Source organism: Mesoplodon densirostris, chromosome 4, assembly GCF_025265405.1.
Source record: "Mesoplodon densirostris isolate mMesDen1 chromosome 4, mMesDen1 primary haplotype, whole genome shotgun sequence".
Lineage (NCBI taxonomy): Eukaryota > Metazoa > Chordata > Mammalia > Artiodactyla > Ziphiidae > Mesoplodon > Mesoplodon densirostris.
This window is the reverse complement of record NC_082664.1, coordinates 101135952-101153279: the sequence shown is the minus strand read 5'-3', so window position 1 is coordinate 101153279 and position 17328 is coordinate 101135952. Positions and strand designations below refer to the sequence as shown.

Here is a 17328-nt window from a genome sequence, read left to right as displayed (position 1 = left end):
CTTCTCGTGCTGCACTTTTCCCTAGATTGTTTTACATCTACACGCTTTCCGATAACTCTCCTAAATTTAATCCCTAGCCCATATCCCTCCCAGACCCACTCGGGATGCCCCTTCCTAAGCCTCTGAGCATGTTGAGATATCAACACCGACTCCGGGATGAGTGCCCTGCGTGGGATTCCGTGCCGGCATCTTGGCACTACTTTGCCATCCACAGCGGGAATTATTTCCCTAGGATTCCCTGCATGGATAAAGCTGGACCAGAGGGAAACACAGACAAGATCTGGAAGTGAAGCAGAGGCCGTTACTCTCAGATGGTCAGACACGGCGACAGACACACGCAGAGGTGCCCGGAAGGAGCTGGCTGGTCCTAGCATCCCTGTGTGCATCCGCCTTCTTTACTGACTACCCTGCTGACAACAGAGGGCCCATGGCCACCTCTACTGACCTGGACGCAGGCTTGCTGATGTGCTTCCCCAGACCCTTCCCGGAATGCCCCCTTCATCTCACTGAGCAGCCACCTGGGAATTTCCCATATGCCTCGACTTGCCCACCTGAGCTGCTACTTCTGGGGATGTAGTGAGTGACTGTTCTCCAGTCCTTCATCTCACTTCTTCCAGATCTTCATTTCCCAACTCCTCCACATCCACGTTAGTTCTGTTTTCTATACTAAACCCTTTATTTCCAAAAGACTTGTGGGTGCTGTTTTCCTGACCAAACCCTGACAGATACACATACCCCTGGCCCCAATCTCCTTTCCCTCCACATCTCTTGCCTTAGAAATGACACCCTGTTAACTCTATAGAGATCTGGTGGACCTCCCCCACCCCTTGCTCCTATGTCAAATCCATCTTCCTTGTGACCATAATGCTAATAAGGACAGAAACCACTGTGGTTTTGATCCCTGACTTATCCCCAGCTCTAGAGTATGGTATTTATTGAATGAGTGAATGAATGAATGAACCCTCAAGTCCTGTTCTTTTTATCATATCCTAAACACCTCTCAAACCCTGCCCTAGTTCCTAGTTCAAACCACTCCAATCCTCCTCTCTCACTCTTTTTTTTTTTTTTTTTTTTTCGGTACGCGGGCCTCTCACTGTTGTGGCCTCTCCCATTGCAGAGCACAGGCTGCGGACATGCAGGCTCAGTGGCCATGGCTCACGGGCCCAGCTGCTCCGCAGCATGTGGGATCCTCCCAGACTGGGGCACGAACCCGTGTCCCCTGCATCGGCAGGCAGACTCTCAACCACTGCGCCACCAGGGAAGCCCCCATCCTCCTCTCTTTGATCCCTACTGTAGCCTGCGAGGAAAAAGAGATTTGGGACTGGGGTCCTTAGAAACACGTGGACTCGGAGAGTGCTCAAGTATAAACAGGGAACAGGCCCCTGGTGGATGCCTGTGGTCTTGTTTTGCCAAGTACCCCAGGAACTGAGTTCTGACTCACACAGCCCCTTAGGAATGTGATGTCATCAGAACCCTTTGAATGAACTGTGTGATTGGTGAGTTCTGTTTAGTTTAATAAGTAATCTGTAATTGGAACCTACACCCAGTCTTAGATTTCTGCCCTGTACCTAGGCTATGGCTCAACTGTATTACATTTACCATAAGAGGAAACTGCCCCGTTCCCTCTCTGCTCTGATAAGTAAAAAACTCCCTCTGAAATTCTCTGGATTAGGCCTGTGATCAAGGCCCTAATGGAATGGGTCAGAAATAAAATGCCTTTATCTCAGTGATTATACAGCCCTTCTGGTCCGGGTGAAGTGAACGTGTCCAGGAAGGCAACATCCTGTGAATGGTGTGAGCGAACAGCGGGGCTGAGCCACCCTGAGATTTGCAGCCAAGGCAAAGGGGACAGGTGAGAGCACAAAGCCAGGGGGTGGAATGGGACAAGAACGGACCCAGGGCAGCACAGGCTGATTGGACAGGAATAAGCACTTCTAGGGTATAGATGCCAGGAGAGGAGAAGCAGGAAACTGGTACAGGACCAGTGATCATACTGGCTTGCTGGTGCCAAGGAGAGAAGCTGGAAATGGATGGGTCCCTCTCAAATGCTCTAGGCAACTCTGTACTAATTTATTCAGATTTAATGTATTTTAGAGGAGCTGTGAAAAGAGGCTGGGGAGGAGGTAAGCCGAGTGACCTGAGTGGGGACTTGGATGGGTTTCCTTTTTAGTTAAATGAGTCAATCTGACAGAATGAACAGAAAGTGCTGGGTGGTCCCGAGGGCTGGGGTGCAGGCTGGGACATTCCTAGGACCCTTCCCGCAGAGAATCCAAGGAGAAGTGCTAAGCCTAAGTCCTATGGCAAGGGATGGGGAATGTCCTTTATTTGGGCTCAGGTGATAGAAGAGACCACAGATCGCCCTGGCCATTGTGCTAAAGGACCTGTGGGGCTCTGGGCGTACAAGGCCAGGTTAGGGAGAAACTTCCACCCTGATGTCCCAGTGTGGTGGGAATAATCATCCCAGGGTGCATAATTGGAAGAGAGGACTTTGCACCAATGAGGCTTCACACTACGAGCCCAAGTGAGAAGGGAGAGCAGACAGCCTTTCAGCTGATATTAACTTGGCATGTAAGTGGGAACACTGAGACCTGCAAAAGCCCCAAGCAGTAGGAAGTTTGAAAATATAGGGATAACCTGGGTGTGAGGGAAGGAGATGACAGAGGTTGGGATACTAATTCTCACCCTGTTTGTATACAACAGCCCTGTGGGTGGCGCCAGCCCAGAATGCAGATGGACCTGGACAACGGCCTATAGATGATCACGGCCTGAATGAAGTGGTACCCCCCTAGTGCTGTCCTCAGCAGCCCCCAATATATTTAACTGTGAAGGAAGTGCACTAGGCTCCAGGAGATTAGTCTACTGCTCCTGACCTGGCAAATGTGCAGTTTTCCATCCTGTGGCAAAGGAACGTCTTCCCAGTTTGCCGTTCTCTGGGGAGGAATGTGGTCCCCACTGCCTCCAGGAGAGTTGGAGTCTCTGGCTGGTGCCAGGCGTGGGGTGGCAGGACCTAGCTTTACTGCCCTGAGAGATCATGTTGATAATAATCAGATGACCACGGTGCTCACGGAGGAACTGGCCTGACCACATTTGGAAGCGGACAGAGTGGGACTGGCTTGGAACTTCTACAAGAACTTATCCTACAGACAGACTTGCCCAGGCACAAAATGATGTCAGTATACAGTTCAAGTCACAACACAGTCTGCAGGAGCTAAAGTTTTGCAGCCCTGAATGCCCATCAACGGGAATTGGTTAGATACATTCCATTAGGTCCACACACGGAATATTATGTAGCAGTAAAAAAGGTATCAGAGTGCGCTTTATGTACTAATATGAAAAAAACTCCAAGATAAATTATTAACAACAAAAAAACCCCACAAGTAATAAGCTACAGTATAAAATAGATAACCAACAAGGATCTACTGTATAGCACAGGGATCTACGTATATGTATAACTGAATCACTTTGCTGTACACTTTGCTGAAAATAACACATTATAAATTAACTATACTTCAATTAAAAAAATAAATAAACAAGCTACAGAATAATACCTTTTGGTGCATTAAAACCCAGTAGGATATACAAGAAACTAATTATAGTAATTACCTGTTGGGCAGAGTAGTGGGTTGAAAAGTGGGTGAACAGGAGCCTAAGGTAGAAAGGAGTTTCCACTCCCTCCTTTTTGGTTTTTGAACCACACAAATGTATCATCTATTTAAAAAAATTTAAAACCCCAGAAGAAGAAATCAACAAAAGAAGAGCACAGTCACTAAAAATTGTACTCTTGTTCTACATTCATTCAGTCATTAATTTAAATTGAGAAATGTTTGTATTCACATGCAATGATGGAATAGATAATTACAATAAAGCTGGAGAGCATAAAAATAGAAAAATGACTCTCTCAAATCTAGGTTTCATTTTCTATTGATGAAGGAAATCATAAGCATGCTATTTTGACAGCTCATATTATAAGAACAAAATACTCCTCAGCAGTGTTTCAAAAGTATCAGGCAAATAAAGTTTTGTTTGGGTTTTTTCCCCCAATATTCAATACTGATGGATCAATTCTATTAATTGCACAAATAAAACTAATCTCTAGGTTGACAAATGACTTTTCTAAGGGGACAGGCATGGGGGTGATGATGTTCTTTGTATTAAGAGCCTGTGAAAACTTGAAAGTTTCATTCTCAACATCCTGGAATACTGTTTTTGGTTTTCTTTGTGAAATATGTTCGGTTACCAGGAAGAAACGACAATCTCTATTAAAGGTCCGGCCCTAGTGCCATAGTTCAGAAAGGGGGTTGGCCAGAGGGAGTGCTGACACATGCAGTGTTCTGTCCGGCTTCTGCCTGATGACTGAGATGGCAAAGGACTGAGATTGTACCACAACAGCTGGGATGTCTTCCTTCGAATGACAACATACTCGTATGTGTCCTAGACTTTTATGGGAGCCCTTCATGATTCAGTGAAGTTCCTCAGACATTCTCCAGTCATTTATTACTGTCTTTTTGTAGCTCAGAATCTCTTCACGTCACTGGCCCAACCCTAACTGGTTTTTCCAGGTGAGGACCTCGAGGCTCGTCACAAAGAGCATCACCGGCAACCCACGTGCCTCAAGGCAAAGGGGAGATTGAAACACTGCAAGAAGAAATGAGCTCTCTTGTTCCCTGGCAGGGTCACTAGCTGAAGGATAATGGCCAGGGAGAAAAACCCTGCGATGAAACCAAGACCTCCGTCCGCCCTTCACCTCTGTAACCTGCATCCTGTCAGAGCCTTAATTATCTCCTGCTGAGGGGAAGGAAAGGGCCGTTCTTTGGGAAGCGTCGGGCTTACTCTTTGCTCCAGCCATCTCAGGTGGAAAGTGTGGGCAAAGCACGGAGGAGAAGGATGTGGCTGCAGCTCAGAATGAACACCGGGCCCCTCCCTTTCCCTTCCTCCTTCCAGACTCCAAACCAAAGCCTTGCCCTTGTCACGAGGTTCAAGCCTCCCCACCACCCCATGCTCACACACATTCCATGCTGGGATGTCCTTCCATCCTATCCACCGGGCAACCACCCACGCATTCTCCGTGGATGAAGCCTGGCCCTGCCCCTGCTCCTCCTCCAGGAAATAACATCCACACTCTCTCCTTCCAGCCCCGCCCCGCCCCCCAACCAGTTCCTACCCAAGCAGGCAGAAGGCTCCAAGTTCACTAATTTCTCTACATACCTGTTTCCTTCCATTAGACTGTAACCATCCAACCTTTAATGCTGGATCTTTTTTTTTAATACAAATGTTTTTCCTTATTGGAAAAGGGATGCATGTTCATTTTAGGTTATTTAGAAATATACAGAAAATGTAAAGAAATATATAAAAATTAAGTTTTTAGTCCTAGCCAGAGATAATGTTCTGTGAACATTATATATAACAGGCTTATCCTTCCAATCTTTTCCCATGCAGAGATATACAAATATTTAGATTTTTCTTTTCCTTTACTAAAAGGGATCATAATCTAGATATTGTTCTATAATGTGCTCTTTTCACTTAATACTATATTATAAACATATAAGGCCTGATTAGCTGCTGCTTTTGGGTGTTCCCTTGTAACATAACTCTATTAATATATTACATCTCATCTTATAGTAAACACGATCTCCTTGCCTTATTCATCTCTATATTTCTAATGTCTAGCCCAGGGCCTGAGATATATTAGATGCCCTGGGTGGCAATGCCCTCATTGGGCTTGACTTCAGAATATTCCTAAGTCCCTCTGACAAGCCATCACCAGGATGAGGACAGACTTTTTTTTTTTTTTTTTTTTTTTGCGGTACGCGGGCCTCTCAACGTTGTGGCCTCTCCCGTTGCGGAGCACAGGCTCCGGACGCGCAGGCTCAACGGCCATGGCTCACGGGCCTAGCCGCTCCGCGGCATGTGGGATCCTCCCGGACCAGGGCACGAACCCGTGTCCCTTGCACCGGCAGGCGGACTCCCGACCACTGCGCCACCAGGGAAGCCCTGAGGACAGACTTTTAAATCACTCCTGGCAAATGGGGTCAGGCCATACAAGAGGATTTGCAAACTCCAGACCTTTGGGGACCATTAGGAAACAGAAAAGAAAAATGGTCCTGTGTCCGGGGTGATCAGTGGTGGGGACCGTGGTTAAGTGGAGATCAAATGTCTTGTCTAAAGTGTCAGTCTCCTCTTAGCTCCAGCCAACTGCTGCCCCATCGGGGTGCAGGTGCCATGTTAATTCTCATCCACCTTTCTGGCCTTTCAGAGAGGCCAGAAATCTAGATTTGTATATGAAATACCCAGGCTGTTAAACCTTGGTTCAGCCACTGTAGTTACCCCTGCTGGCAGATATGGCATTTAATCGACCAGTTTGTTTCTTCTGCTGGAATACGTCGACATGGCACCTCTAACCTCCAGCTTGGTTTCTACAGCGGGTGAACCCAATAATGGTGAGATGGAAAAGGAGACTGAAGGGTGAATGCTCAGTGTCAGCTCAGATGCTGCCCTGTTTCTAGAAAATTTTAAGAACTCATTCCTTTGACTAGAGCAGTGGTTCCCAACTGGGGGGTATTCTGTCCCCCGCCCAGGGACCTATGGAACTATCTGGAGGCATTGGTGGTTTCACAAATGGCAGAGGGTGCAGGGGGTAGTGCTGCTATTGGCATCCGGTGGGTAGAGCCCCAGGGATGCTGCTAAACATCCTCTAGTCCCACAGCAAAGGATGATGCAGCCCAAACTGTCAACAGTGCCCAGTGGTTCTCAACCTTGGTTACATATCAAAAACCCTTGTGTATGTGTGGGGGGGAGTGTTTAAAAAACTGATGGCAGGTAGAGCAATTAAGCCCGTGCACCACAACTACTGAGCCTGCGCTCTAGAGCCCACGAGCCACAACTACTGAGGCCGTGTGCCACAACTACTGAAGCCCACACGCCTAGAGTCCGTGCTCCGCAACAAGAGAAGCCACCACAATGAGAAGCCCATGACGTACCGCCACAAAGAGTAGCCCCCGCTCGCCGCAACTAGAGAAACCCCGCACACAGCAATGAAGGCCTAATGCAGCCAAAAAATAAATAAACAAATAAATTAAGTCTTTAAAAAAAAAAAAAAAAAAACTGATGGCAGGGTCCCACTCCAGAAAGAGGGAATCAGAATCTCTGAGGCTAGACCTCAGGCCTCATGTTTTCAAAGCTCCCAAGCAATTCTAATGTGCAGCCCAGGACCTAGACCCATGATATTGAACGAGGAGCACCCTGCACGCATCCAAAATGGGGCTGCCCCCTCCCCTCCCCACCATAGCACCTACTCAGGGCTCTACTCAAACAGGCGCTCGATAAATCCTTGTTGCCTGGATGGGGGAACAGATTAGTTGTCTATCATTAGCCCCCTACAAACTGCTGTGCTGGACTTGTACTGATTTTCAACATTCCATTGGTGGCTGATAGAAGCTTTTTTTAAGTCAATTATTCAGTAAGTCAAAAGGATACAACTTCCAGCAGTCAATCAGCAGCTACCAACATGCTTTCTGTTAGAATAATTACTTCTGAGAGTGAAAGGTACAGAAACAATCTGGACAATATATTCATGCCAAAGGAAGCTTACAAAATTAACTTGCTATCTTTTACGTCACTCTTCCTGGTCATATTCAATGAGAAGAATTAGAAATTGCATATTAAATGCAATTCTGGAAACTTCCATCACTATCACTCAAGGAGAAATGAGATCAGAAAATGAAAAACAAAACCCCAAAGCAGGGCAGGAAGGGAAGTCTAGTATCAGGAAACCGCTAATGTGAACCAGATCTCCTAATAATCAGAAAGATTTCATCAGTGACTTATTCGCACCTAATCAAGTTAGGGGAAATTTTCACAAGTCTGGGTGGAAGCTATCAAGCGGGGAGAGATGAGCATGCAAGAGGAGTTTAGGATTGAAATCTGCACCAGCCAACCAACCTGCCTGCCAGTTGTGGTATTACTGCCCATGGCACCCTGGGGCTTGCTGAGCTTGGCATAGAACCTCCAGTCGGGTGTGCAGAAAGCCTGGGGTCTTTATCCAGAGCCATGGCTAATACTGGGAATGCAATGGTCCACAGCAGAACCCCATCCCTGGATACTGGAGCCTAGCGATGGACTGGTGATGGAGACGCAGGCAAACATGGACCATTCAGTCCAGTGGAGGGGGCCACAGTAAGAGCCTTGCTGGGAGGGCAGGTGCTGAGGCCTCTGCAGGAGGGGTGCCAGTGCAGCTCTGGAAGCAGTGAGGAAGTGGGACGAGGCATCTCAGCTGCGCATAAGGAGGTGTTAGGGATGTGAAGGGCTTGGGGAAGACTAGCCCTGATGAAAGAAGCAGCATGGACAAAGATCTGGAGGTAAGAGAGAACTGGGTGTGCTGGGGGCACCCCAAGAAGTCTGACACAGGTAGTGGTTCCTCAGAAGGTGGGCAGAGCGGGCGAGGTTGAGGCTGGAAAGGCAGCAGGGCCAGATCGTGAAGGCACAATGTCCCGACTGCGGGGGGCATGCATGGAGAGCTTCTTTCTGGTGGAAAAAAGGTAGGGATCCTAAAGAGGGAAGTCACAGGGTCAGAGGAAGACACTGGGATTGGCGTCAGACAGACCCTGCGTTCCCATGCCAATGCCACCATGTTCTGCGTGACCTTGGGCAAGGGACTAATCTGTAATCAGGGAATAAGGAGAACACCTCCTTGTCAAGGTTGTTACAAGGATGAGTGAGATATTGGGCTGGCCAAAAAGTTCATTCGGTTTTAACTAAAAATAAAGCTACTTTTCATTTTCACCAAAAACTTTAATGTATTCACGAACCAAATGAACTTTTTGGCCAACCCAATATATGCGGGGCTGGGGGTATAGGTGAAAGAATGGTTGCGTTGACACTGGGAAAGGACTCCAGTGGATGCAGAAGGAATAAATACAAAAAAGGGAAAGAGGGAAGAGAGATGAAGAAGACTGTAGTCTGTGGAAGAGCTTTTTGGGGGAGCTTGGAGACAAGAGAGGAAGAGGAAGAGAAGGAGGGAGTAAACGTACCAGGAATCTAATCCACTGTTTTGGTATTTTCTCAAAATACTGATATTCCTCTGACTCTGGGCCAAGCTGCCACGGGCCATGAGGGACACGTGGAAGGCCCCATCACCTGGCCCGCACCGGCTCTTGGAAAAACTTGCTGCTGTTGCAAGTTTTATGGTTGTGGTTGTTTTTAGGGCTTGACCATCACAAAGGCCCTTTTCCAGGATACACGTGGCTCTGTGGCCACAAAGCCCTCGTCCACCCATTGGAAGGCAGGGCCTCCAGAGATCTGCCTCCGCGGGGTGGAGTGTTATTCCCACCCCAGCCCTGGGTTTTTCTCAATCTCTGCCTTGTAATTGTGGGGGGATATCACCTCTCTGCTTTGCCTGCACCCCAGAAGACAACATGAGGCCTCCGGTACTGTGAAGAAAAGGCAGGTGTCTGGGGAATAAACCCTATGTCCAGAGGGAAGCAGAGAAGCTTGCCCTCTGATGATAATTGCATTCCACAGCTTGCTGTTTCAGCAGCTAGAAGCAAACCCAGGCCTGATTAGGTTCTTATTCAATAAGACTCTCGTCCATGCAAGATCAGGAGACATGGATTTTTCTAGACTATTTTTTGGTCAGAAAATGCTCTGGAATAGACTGCTTTGGTCTCAGGACACTAGCCTATACGGAGTCAATGTCATTCTTATAACAGCACAGTAACCCAAACTGATTTATAATATAACTTTTTGGACATTAAAACGTTAATGAAATTGCTGTCATGAAAAAGAATAGCTTGAATTTCTATTTTAACCATTCTCAAGGTCCCATCTCTTTTAAAAAATTCATTTCCTCTCACTTGAAGAAACTGCTTTGCCATCTAATTTAAAAAATCAGTTCCCCTCCCCCCAGGGTGATTTACTTTCTCTATAGACAAATGGTAGTAACCGGCCAAGAATCTAAATGTTAAATGCAAGGAAAAATGAGATCTTTGGAAATGAAAATAAATGATCAATTTTTCTTCCTTCGGAGAAATCGCTACTCCCAAAAGGTACAGGATGTGGAAAGGGGAGGAAACAAATGATTTCAACTCTAAGTTCCTTGAAAGCAGCCACTCAGCCTTCTTATCTTTCTTTCCATCTATACATTTCTGGACATTTATGGAGCACGTGTGGATGCCAGCTCTCACTTAGGAAACTCACAGATCAGGGCAAATGACAAACAGATCACTGCGGTGAAACGAGAGAAGTGCCTCCAGGAGAGACAGGTACTAAGATTGCAGGGTCAAGAACCCCAAAGATAAAGGAGGGCAGGGATCGTATCACAGAGCAGGGGGCATTTGAGTAGGGTATTGACAGGTGAGTAGAAGTTGTCCAATTGGAGGGAGAAGTAGGAAAAGACACATGTTGTATGGGGAAAGCTGAATACCACAAACTGAAAGGAAGCACAGCTGAAGAGCATGGCGGAGGACAGGCACGTGCTGAAGACACACACAAACCCAATTCAGTGCCTAGATCTTATCTTCTAGCTGACAGTAGCATTAGAAAGGGTCCTATGCAGTATTACAGAAATTATTCTGGCTTCAGTGTAGAAGACAGACCAGCTGGGGGTGATCCTGAGTTGTGAGGCCAGGGAGGCAACTACTACACTGGTCTAAGCAAGAGATGAGGAGGACCTGCACCAGGGCAGTGGTGGTGTGGATGCAGAAGAAGGGCAGGTGAAAGAGCCGCCTGCAAGGTGGGATCAGCAGGACTGGGTGAGCAGTCCCTTAGCCTCAAGTTTTCATGCAGAGAATGTGGAAAGCTGCAGGCTGACGGCCAACTGCATAATTCATGCTGAGAAGGAAAGAGCCAAAAAAAAATGATAGTGGGAGGATGGAAAAAGGTGGGAGGCATCTAGCTAAGAAGAAAAGGGCAAAGGAAACTGAGCAGAGAACAGGTTGGATTAGTGCCACATAACCTCAGGTTTGGAAGAGGCCTTCCCTGATAAGTGGCTTTCTGGCTTTTCTTCACATACTTTTGTTGATGGGGAGCTCATTACCTGTAGAGTCATCCCATTCCATTGATATCTTTTGTGAGTTCTTTGAACCACAATCTTTTCCTCTGGCTCCACAGAGCTTCCTTTGAATTTTTACTTTTAGTTGCTCAAAGACACTTTTTGGAAACCTCTTTGATTTAGCAAGAAGCAGCTGGATGGCCTGGCAGGCCTCCCATCCTGCTGATGGAGAATCCTCCAGTAGAGCAGGGCAGAGGCTGAGATAAATTCACAGTGCAGGAACACAAAGTAGGGGACACGTGTGGTTGCCCACTCTTGCCCTTGACCTTGGGTTTTAAGCTACTTTAGCTGTCTGAGTCCCCTGCCCCATCCCACCCCATCAGAAAATCACCAATACCGTGCTGTTGCAGCCAGCAAAGCAGGCAGACAGGTAGGTGATGCCATCTGCTCCACACACTGGAGTGAAGGAATCCGTTTGGCATTCACAGTTTTTATTGCAGGACGAGTAGGGGTCCAGGGCCGAGCCAGGTGATGAGCTGGAAAAGACAGGAAACGTGGAACCCATCAGAGAAAGGTCAACTTCTGTTGGATGCCCCCAGTGATAGCCCTCTGCCCTCTGTGGTCATGGTCGCCACTGTGGTCATTGTTCAGGGAAGGAGGGCCATCAGTGCTTGGACTGTGCATGGATATACAGAAGCTGCCTCTGCCCGTGTGCTCCCATTCTGCCTGTCTGACCTCGCAGGGTGGCAGATAAGCCCAGCCCTACTTCTCCTGACTTAACTTCGTGAGAAGGCCTGGTGGCCTGCTCAGAGGAGGAGGCTGGTGTGGAGAGGAACTGGTACCCTGCAGGCCAACCATGCTACAGCCCTGATGCTCCAAACTGGATTCACAAGGCAGCTGCAGAGTCTCACGTAGAAAAGGGGACAGCTATTGGCACCAGATATGTAAGGACTCTCTGTAATTCCCTCTAAGGGCAAGTCTGATTGGACTTTAGTTCAAAGTCTTGGGATAATAACTAGGAAATAAGTTGTCCTATAAGAGGTAACTTCTTTCCATTCTTCTCTCCTTTTTCCCCTTCCATCTCTCCCTCCCACACTTATCAATACCTACCATGGCTCAGACCCTGTAATTACTATGTGAGTCTAACGATAGATTCTGATGGTTTAAGGAATTGTTGGGACTTCCCTGGTGATTCAGTGGTTAAGACTCTGTGCTTCCATTGCAGGGGGCGTAGGTTTGATCCCTGGTCAGGGAACTAAGATCCCTCATGCCATGCATGCGGCCAAAAAAAAAAAAAAAAAGGAATTGTTGAAGTCTCTTACTTTAAGCTGAATTTAAAAATAAAACTTATTTTTAATTTTCTATCTTCACGTCATTCCTAAAGTCAAATGCCAAAAATAGGCATTTTAGTCCTCTGGGGAGTGAATATCCGACTGTCTCCCCAGTGCTCCCTTGGCCGCCCTGGGAGAGAGCCTTTAAGTGGAAGTCAGCCCTCTCTGCCCAGAAGGTTCACATAGATTCTTCGACCCTGGGAGGAAGATGCAGAGGCATCATAGACTTCGCAGCTCATGGTCACTAGGGACAAAGCTGGCTCCATTAACCTAACCCGGAGAGAGGGTCCTGGCATCCTGGGCAGGCAGGGGTGGCAAGACCCTTCTGGAACTTACGTGTTTCCATAGGGAACAGTAACCCCAGCCACAGGGCCCGTGTCACAGCCCAGGAAGAGGAAGGAGACGTAACAAGCGGTGGACACCAGGTTGACGAGCATGGCCATCCGAATGGCCCCGAGGGCAGACAGGCTGAGTTTCTTCACCAGGAGACCGCCCAGGAAGATTCCCAGACAGGCACATGGGATCGCAGTCATCCCTGGAGGAGAGCAGAGGGGCGGGGACCATTAGCCAGGGAAGAAGGGCCAATCAATGCAGACACTGGGTGCCAGGCCCGAGGCTGAGCCCTGCACGGACAGGATTCCCTGTGACACCACTGTGGTGCCACTTGCTCCACTGTGCCCCAAAGTGTCTGTTAATGGCCTCATTTCTACCCTCAAGGAGCTCACGAAAATTGGGGAAGACAGACACGTAAAAACTCAATGATTAGGAGTCTAAGTCATACACCTTGCATGCTAAGTGGGGAACCCTCGTGGGAAACACACCCAGCTGGTGTGGGAACAACCGAGAGACAAGTCAGACCAGCTGGGAACACGCACGCGCATTTGAGGAAAGCATCAGGGAGCAGTGATGTGCCCTCTGTGCGTTTTCCAGGTGGTGTGAAGGAAAGGGGATCAAATTGGGGATTTTCTCCCACTCTTCAGGCAAGGAAGGGTCTGGAGGCTCTTTAACCAAAGGTCCCAGAACTCACCAGCCTGTGGAGACGGTGTTTTAACCAGCCCCGTGACCTCTCAGGAAGCAGCATCAATCAAATCAATATGTTTCGTAGCTCCTGGTGAGTAACTGGCATATATTTTTTTCCCTTTCCTATAAACAGAGCTATCTGCAAGGCAGCAGGACCATAAACCTGTTATTTCTGATTCTCAGAGACTCAGGGCATCTTAGGAGGACCAGAGGATCCTAGGGTTCCAATCTCCTGTTTGGTTTTGTTCTGTTCTGATTCACTTCAGCTAAACTCAGCTTTAAATTACTGTGTGTCATTTATCTACCGTGTAGATTGTGTATGGCTAATTTTCCAGTTTAGGCTGCCTCTTCCTTGCCAATCAACAGACCTCTAGGTCAACTGACTACATCAATCAGCTGGTATGTGCTAAAGGAATGCAAATTAATTTTAATATTCGGGTGAGAAAAACAATCAGGGAGGCTGAGCTCTGCAAAGGAAATAGCACAAGTCACACGTTTTGAAAAACATAGTATCTCTGTATTATTTGATGCTCTTGGATGATCTGTGCTTGGTTCTCTCTCGTCCTGGTATAGATGATCCTCAGGACCTCGCCCCTATTTGCCTGTCTATACCCCATGCCATACCACTCCCCCAACTATGCCCAATCCTCCTCTTCTGTCTCCCTGGAATAGGCCAAATCCATTCAAGCCCCCAGTCTCTGCACTTGCTGTTTCCTGTTCTAGGACATTCTTACCCTCTATCTTTACTTGGCTGGGCCCTATGCTCATCATGGAGGCCTTCCCAGACCACCCCATCTAGAGTGGTCCTGCAGCCCATTTGGGATTTCCTACTGTTTCTTGCCCTGTTTTATTGTTTGCATGGCTCTCCCCAGTATCTGAAGTTGCCTCAGGTATTTCAGGTTTTCTTGTTTCTTGTTCTCTCTCCCCCTCCTAAAATGCAGCTTCCCTGAGGACAAGAACCGTTCCATCCTGTTCAGTCCCGGCTCCCTGTGCCTAGCACGGTGCCCAGCACAGAATGCGCGCTTGGGGATTATTTTCAAGATGAATGGAACAGCGAGCAGATGGGATTTGTGTGAGTGAATACTGATGACCAGCGCCCACGCCCAGAGAGCAGGTTGCATTTTGTTCCATTTTCCGTCAGAGGCAGCAGGGAGCGGCCCCTGGTGATGATGGTAACTATGGCAATAACAGGCACCTTTTCTCCAAGCCATCATCAGCCTTCCCTCTCCCTCCCTGACGTGTGTGCAGCCTTAGCATGCGGGCAGTTATCAGAACTTCCCCCAAACTCCATCCTCATTAACTTAACCTATGCAGATTGAGTCCTTTTTATCTTCACGCATAAATCAATGCCATCAGCCCTTAATCATCTGTGTTGCTCTTTTCTGAACTCTGCCCCATCTGCTGATGACTTCGTGGGTGGCCCAGAGACAGCGCTGATGGCCCAGGATGACTGCAGGGGTCCATCCCCTAGGTCTGCGGGGGCTACGGATGAAGCATTTTTGGACACGAGCCTTGCCTTACGCTTCTGCTGCCTCTCTCTGTCCCCTAAAGGCCCCCTGCCAGCCCCTCCTGCAGCCAGCCTTCCAGAGTCCATGCTAATAGACTGATGCTACGGGCAGGGCACAGGGAGAGGGCACGTGTTCTGCCTGCCTGGGCTGCCAGCCGGATGGACGGACCGACAGATGGGCCACCAGGCTGCTTCTCCACATGGCGAGAGAGGGTCTCCCTGTGCAAGTGCTCTAACAGACAGAGTCCCTGGGACAGAAACAGGCGCAGGAAGGTGAGATTGTTTTTGACCTTCTGCCCTGAAGACTACTGATTTGTTTGTTGACAGAAAACTTTGGAAATCGGTCCTGAAATAGAACATAGCCCCAACTTTGAAGCAAATGTAATCAAAATGTAAGGAGCTGCTGCAAAGAAATCAGGAAGTGAGAGATAAACTCTTTGGGTGCTGGAGGGCAAAACCTGAGAGACTGTAGGTATAATGAAGAAGTTATAACTTTAATTATAGAGAGACACATTTTACCCTATCTCTGTCAGACAGGTACTAAAGGGCTGACTGCATCTTGCTAATACCTCTTGGAAGAAATACTTATAAAATAGTGGACGGTAGAGAGTTATTAGTAAAAAAGAAAAACACAAGGCTTTCCCAGGGAGAGGCGCTGGGATCTGGCCACATCATTGCTGGTAGGGTTTTAATTTTTTTAAACTTGATACCTTATGTCCTGTGAAGTGCATAAGCTTAAGGGAACACTGATGAATTTTTGCCCCTTTATACACCCCTGTATTAAAACATTTCCAGCAGCCCCAGGGGCTCCCTGGTGCCCCTATTCCCTCCACCCTCAAGGGTAACTATCATTCTGGCCTCTATCACTTGAATTAACTTTTCTTCTTTTTAACTCATAAATATGTACTCTTTTGTGTCTGACGTCTTTCAACTCTGTCAGATCCATCCACATTGAGGCATGTATACAAGCTCTTGCTTTCTCATGCTGTATGACAGTTCACTGTATGAATATTCTATAATTTATTTACCCATTCTAGTATCGATAGATATTTGGCTTGTTTCCAGTTTGGGGCTATTATGTATAAAACTGTTTTGGATACTGTTACCTACGCATATATAAATGAGTGGACCTAAACACTCATTTCTGTTGGATTTATGCCCAGAAGTGGAATGCTTGGATCCCAGCGTAAGCATATGCTTTTAGCTTGCATGGTACTGCCAAACAGTTTTCCAAAGCGCTTGTACCATTGTGCACTCCCACCAGCAGTGTATGAGAGTTCCAGTGGCTCCACATCCTCAGCAACACTTGGTACTATCAGTCTGGCAGACATGGACTAGTATTTCATCGTGGTGTTCATTATGTGTTTTCCTGACGACTCATGATGGGTCAGCACCTTTACATGGGTTTATTGGCCATTGTGTGAAGGAAATGCTAAGGAGAAGATCAGAAAGTATCACCTCGCCCATCTCTCTCAGGACATGATCTACTTCTACTTAACAGAGAAGATAATTCCACGGGGCTGGAGCCCTCTCGACTGCCAGGTCGGACCTGTCACATTCTCAGGGGCCATCCTTGTGTCTCTCTCCTTCTCTGCACTTTCAGAACAGATGAGCTCTTCTGTCAAAGGCTGTGCACCATACTCCCTCTCTTTGCGGCACGTCGCCTCTGCTGGTTCTTTCCCCTCTGCTTAGACACCTGCTCAAGTCCTTCTTGTCACAATAGCAACTGTCGCTTAGCAACAGCACAGTCACTACTCCAATCCCTTGACTGCAACACACACTGCCCACCATGTCTTCTCTCCGCCCCTCCACCGCTAAGCTCGGGAAAGTGTCCTGCAGTCCCTGGCTATTCCTTCCCTCTTGTGGGCTGCTCCCCTGCTGCCGTTTCATGGACACAGCCCTGACACAGGCTGAAAGATGCCCTGGTTGTTGAAGGGACCAGAGGCATGTGAGGCCACATCACGCGTGGGCACTCGTGCTGCTGACAGCTTCCTTCTTGGTATCATCTCTTCCTTGGCTCCCGTGATCCACGGATTTCTTTCAGGAGTTGCTTCTTGAACTTCTCTATGGCCTCCTGTATTTCCTATGGGCAGTGTTTCACCCCCTCTATTCTAATTCTACACATTTTCCTTCTGCAAATTCCACTCCTGTGTCCTCAACTACCATGCACAAACTGATGCAACCCACATCTTCTTCTTCAGCCCTCAACCATGCACAGGACATCATGTAGCTTATACCATGGCCATCTCACACTCAGCAACTTCAACTCTGAACTCACAACCTTCCCTACAGATCTGATTCTTTTCTGCTATTTCCAGGTTTCACAAATGGTACCACCCCTTGTCTGAGCCAGAAACCTGGAAGTCATTCTCGACCCTTCATTCTCCTTCCTCTGCCATGAGACCACTTTCCCTACTGCATATAAGGAATGCTCCTTCTCATGAGGGCAAACTGGTTTTCTTTAGCATGTCAGCTCCAAAGGACTG

General features: G+C 47.8%; 1 protein-coding gene across 2 annotated transcripts in view; it reads right to left on the bottom strand.

The window, feature by feature from the left end:
* Window positions 1-17328, bottom strand: part of SLCO3A1 (solute carrier organic anion transporter family member 3A1) — a 320294-nt gene that overhangs the window by 27164 nt on the left and 275802 nt on the right. For both annotated transcript variants that reach the window (XM_060096879.1, XM_060096878.1), the window contains exons 6-7: window positions 12652-12850; window positions 11382-11520 (exon numbers count right to left, since the gene is read on the bottom strand). In XM_060096879.1, coding sequence (XP_059952862.1) covers window positions 11382-11520; window positions 12652-12850 — 338 coding nt within the window. The remainder of the gene's footprint in view (window positions 1-11381; window positions 11521-12651; window positions 12851-17328) is intronic.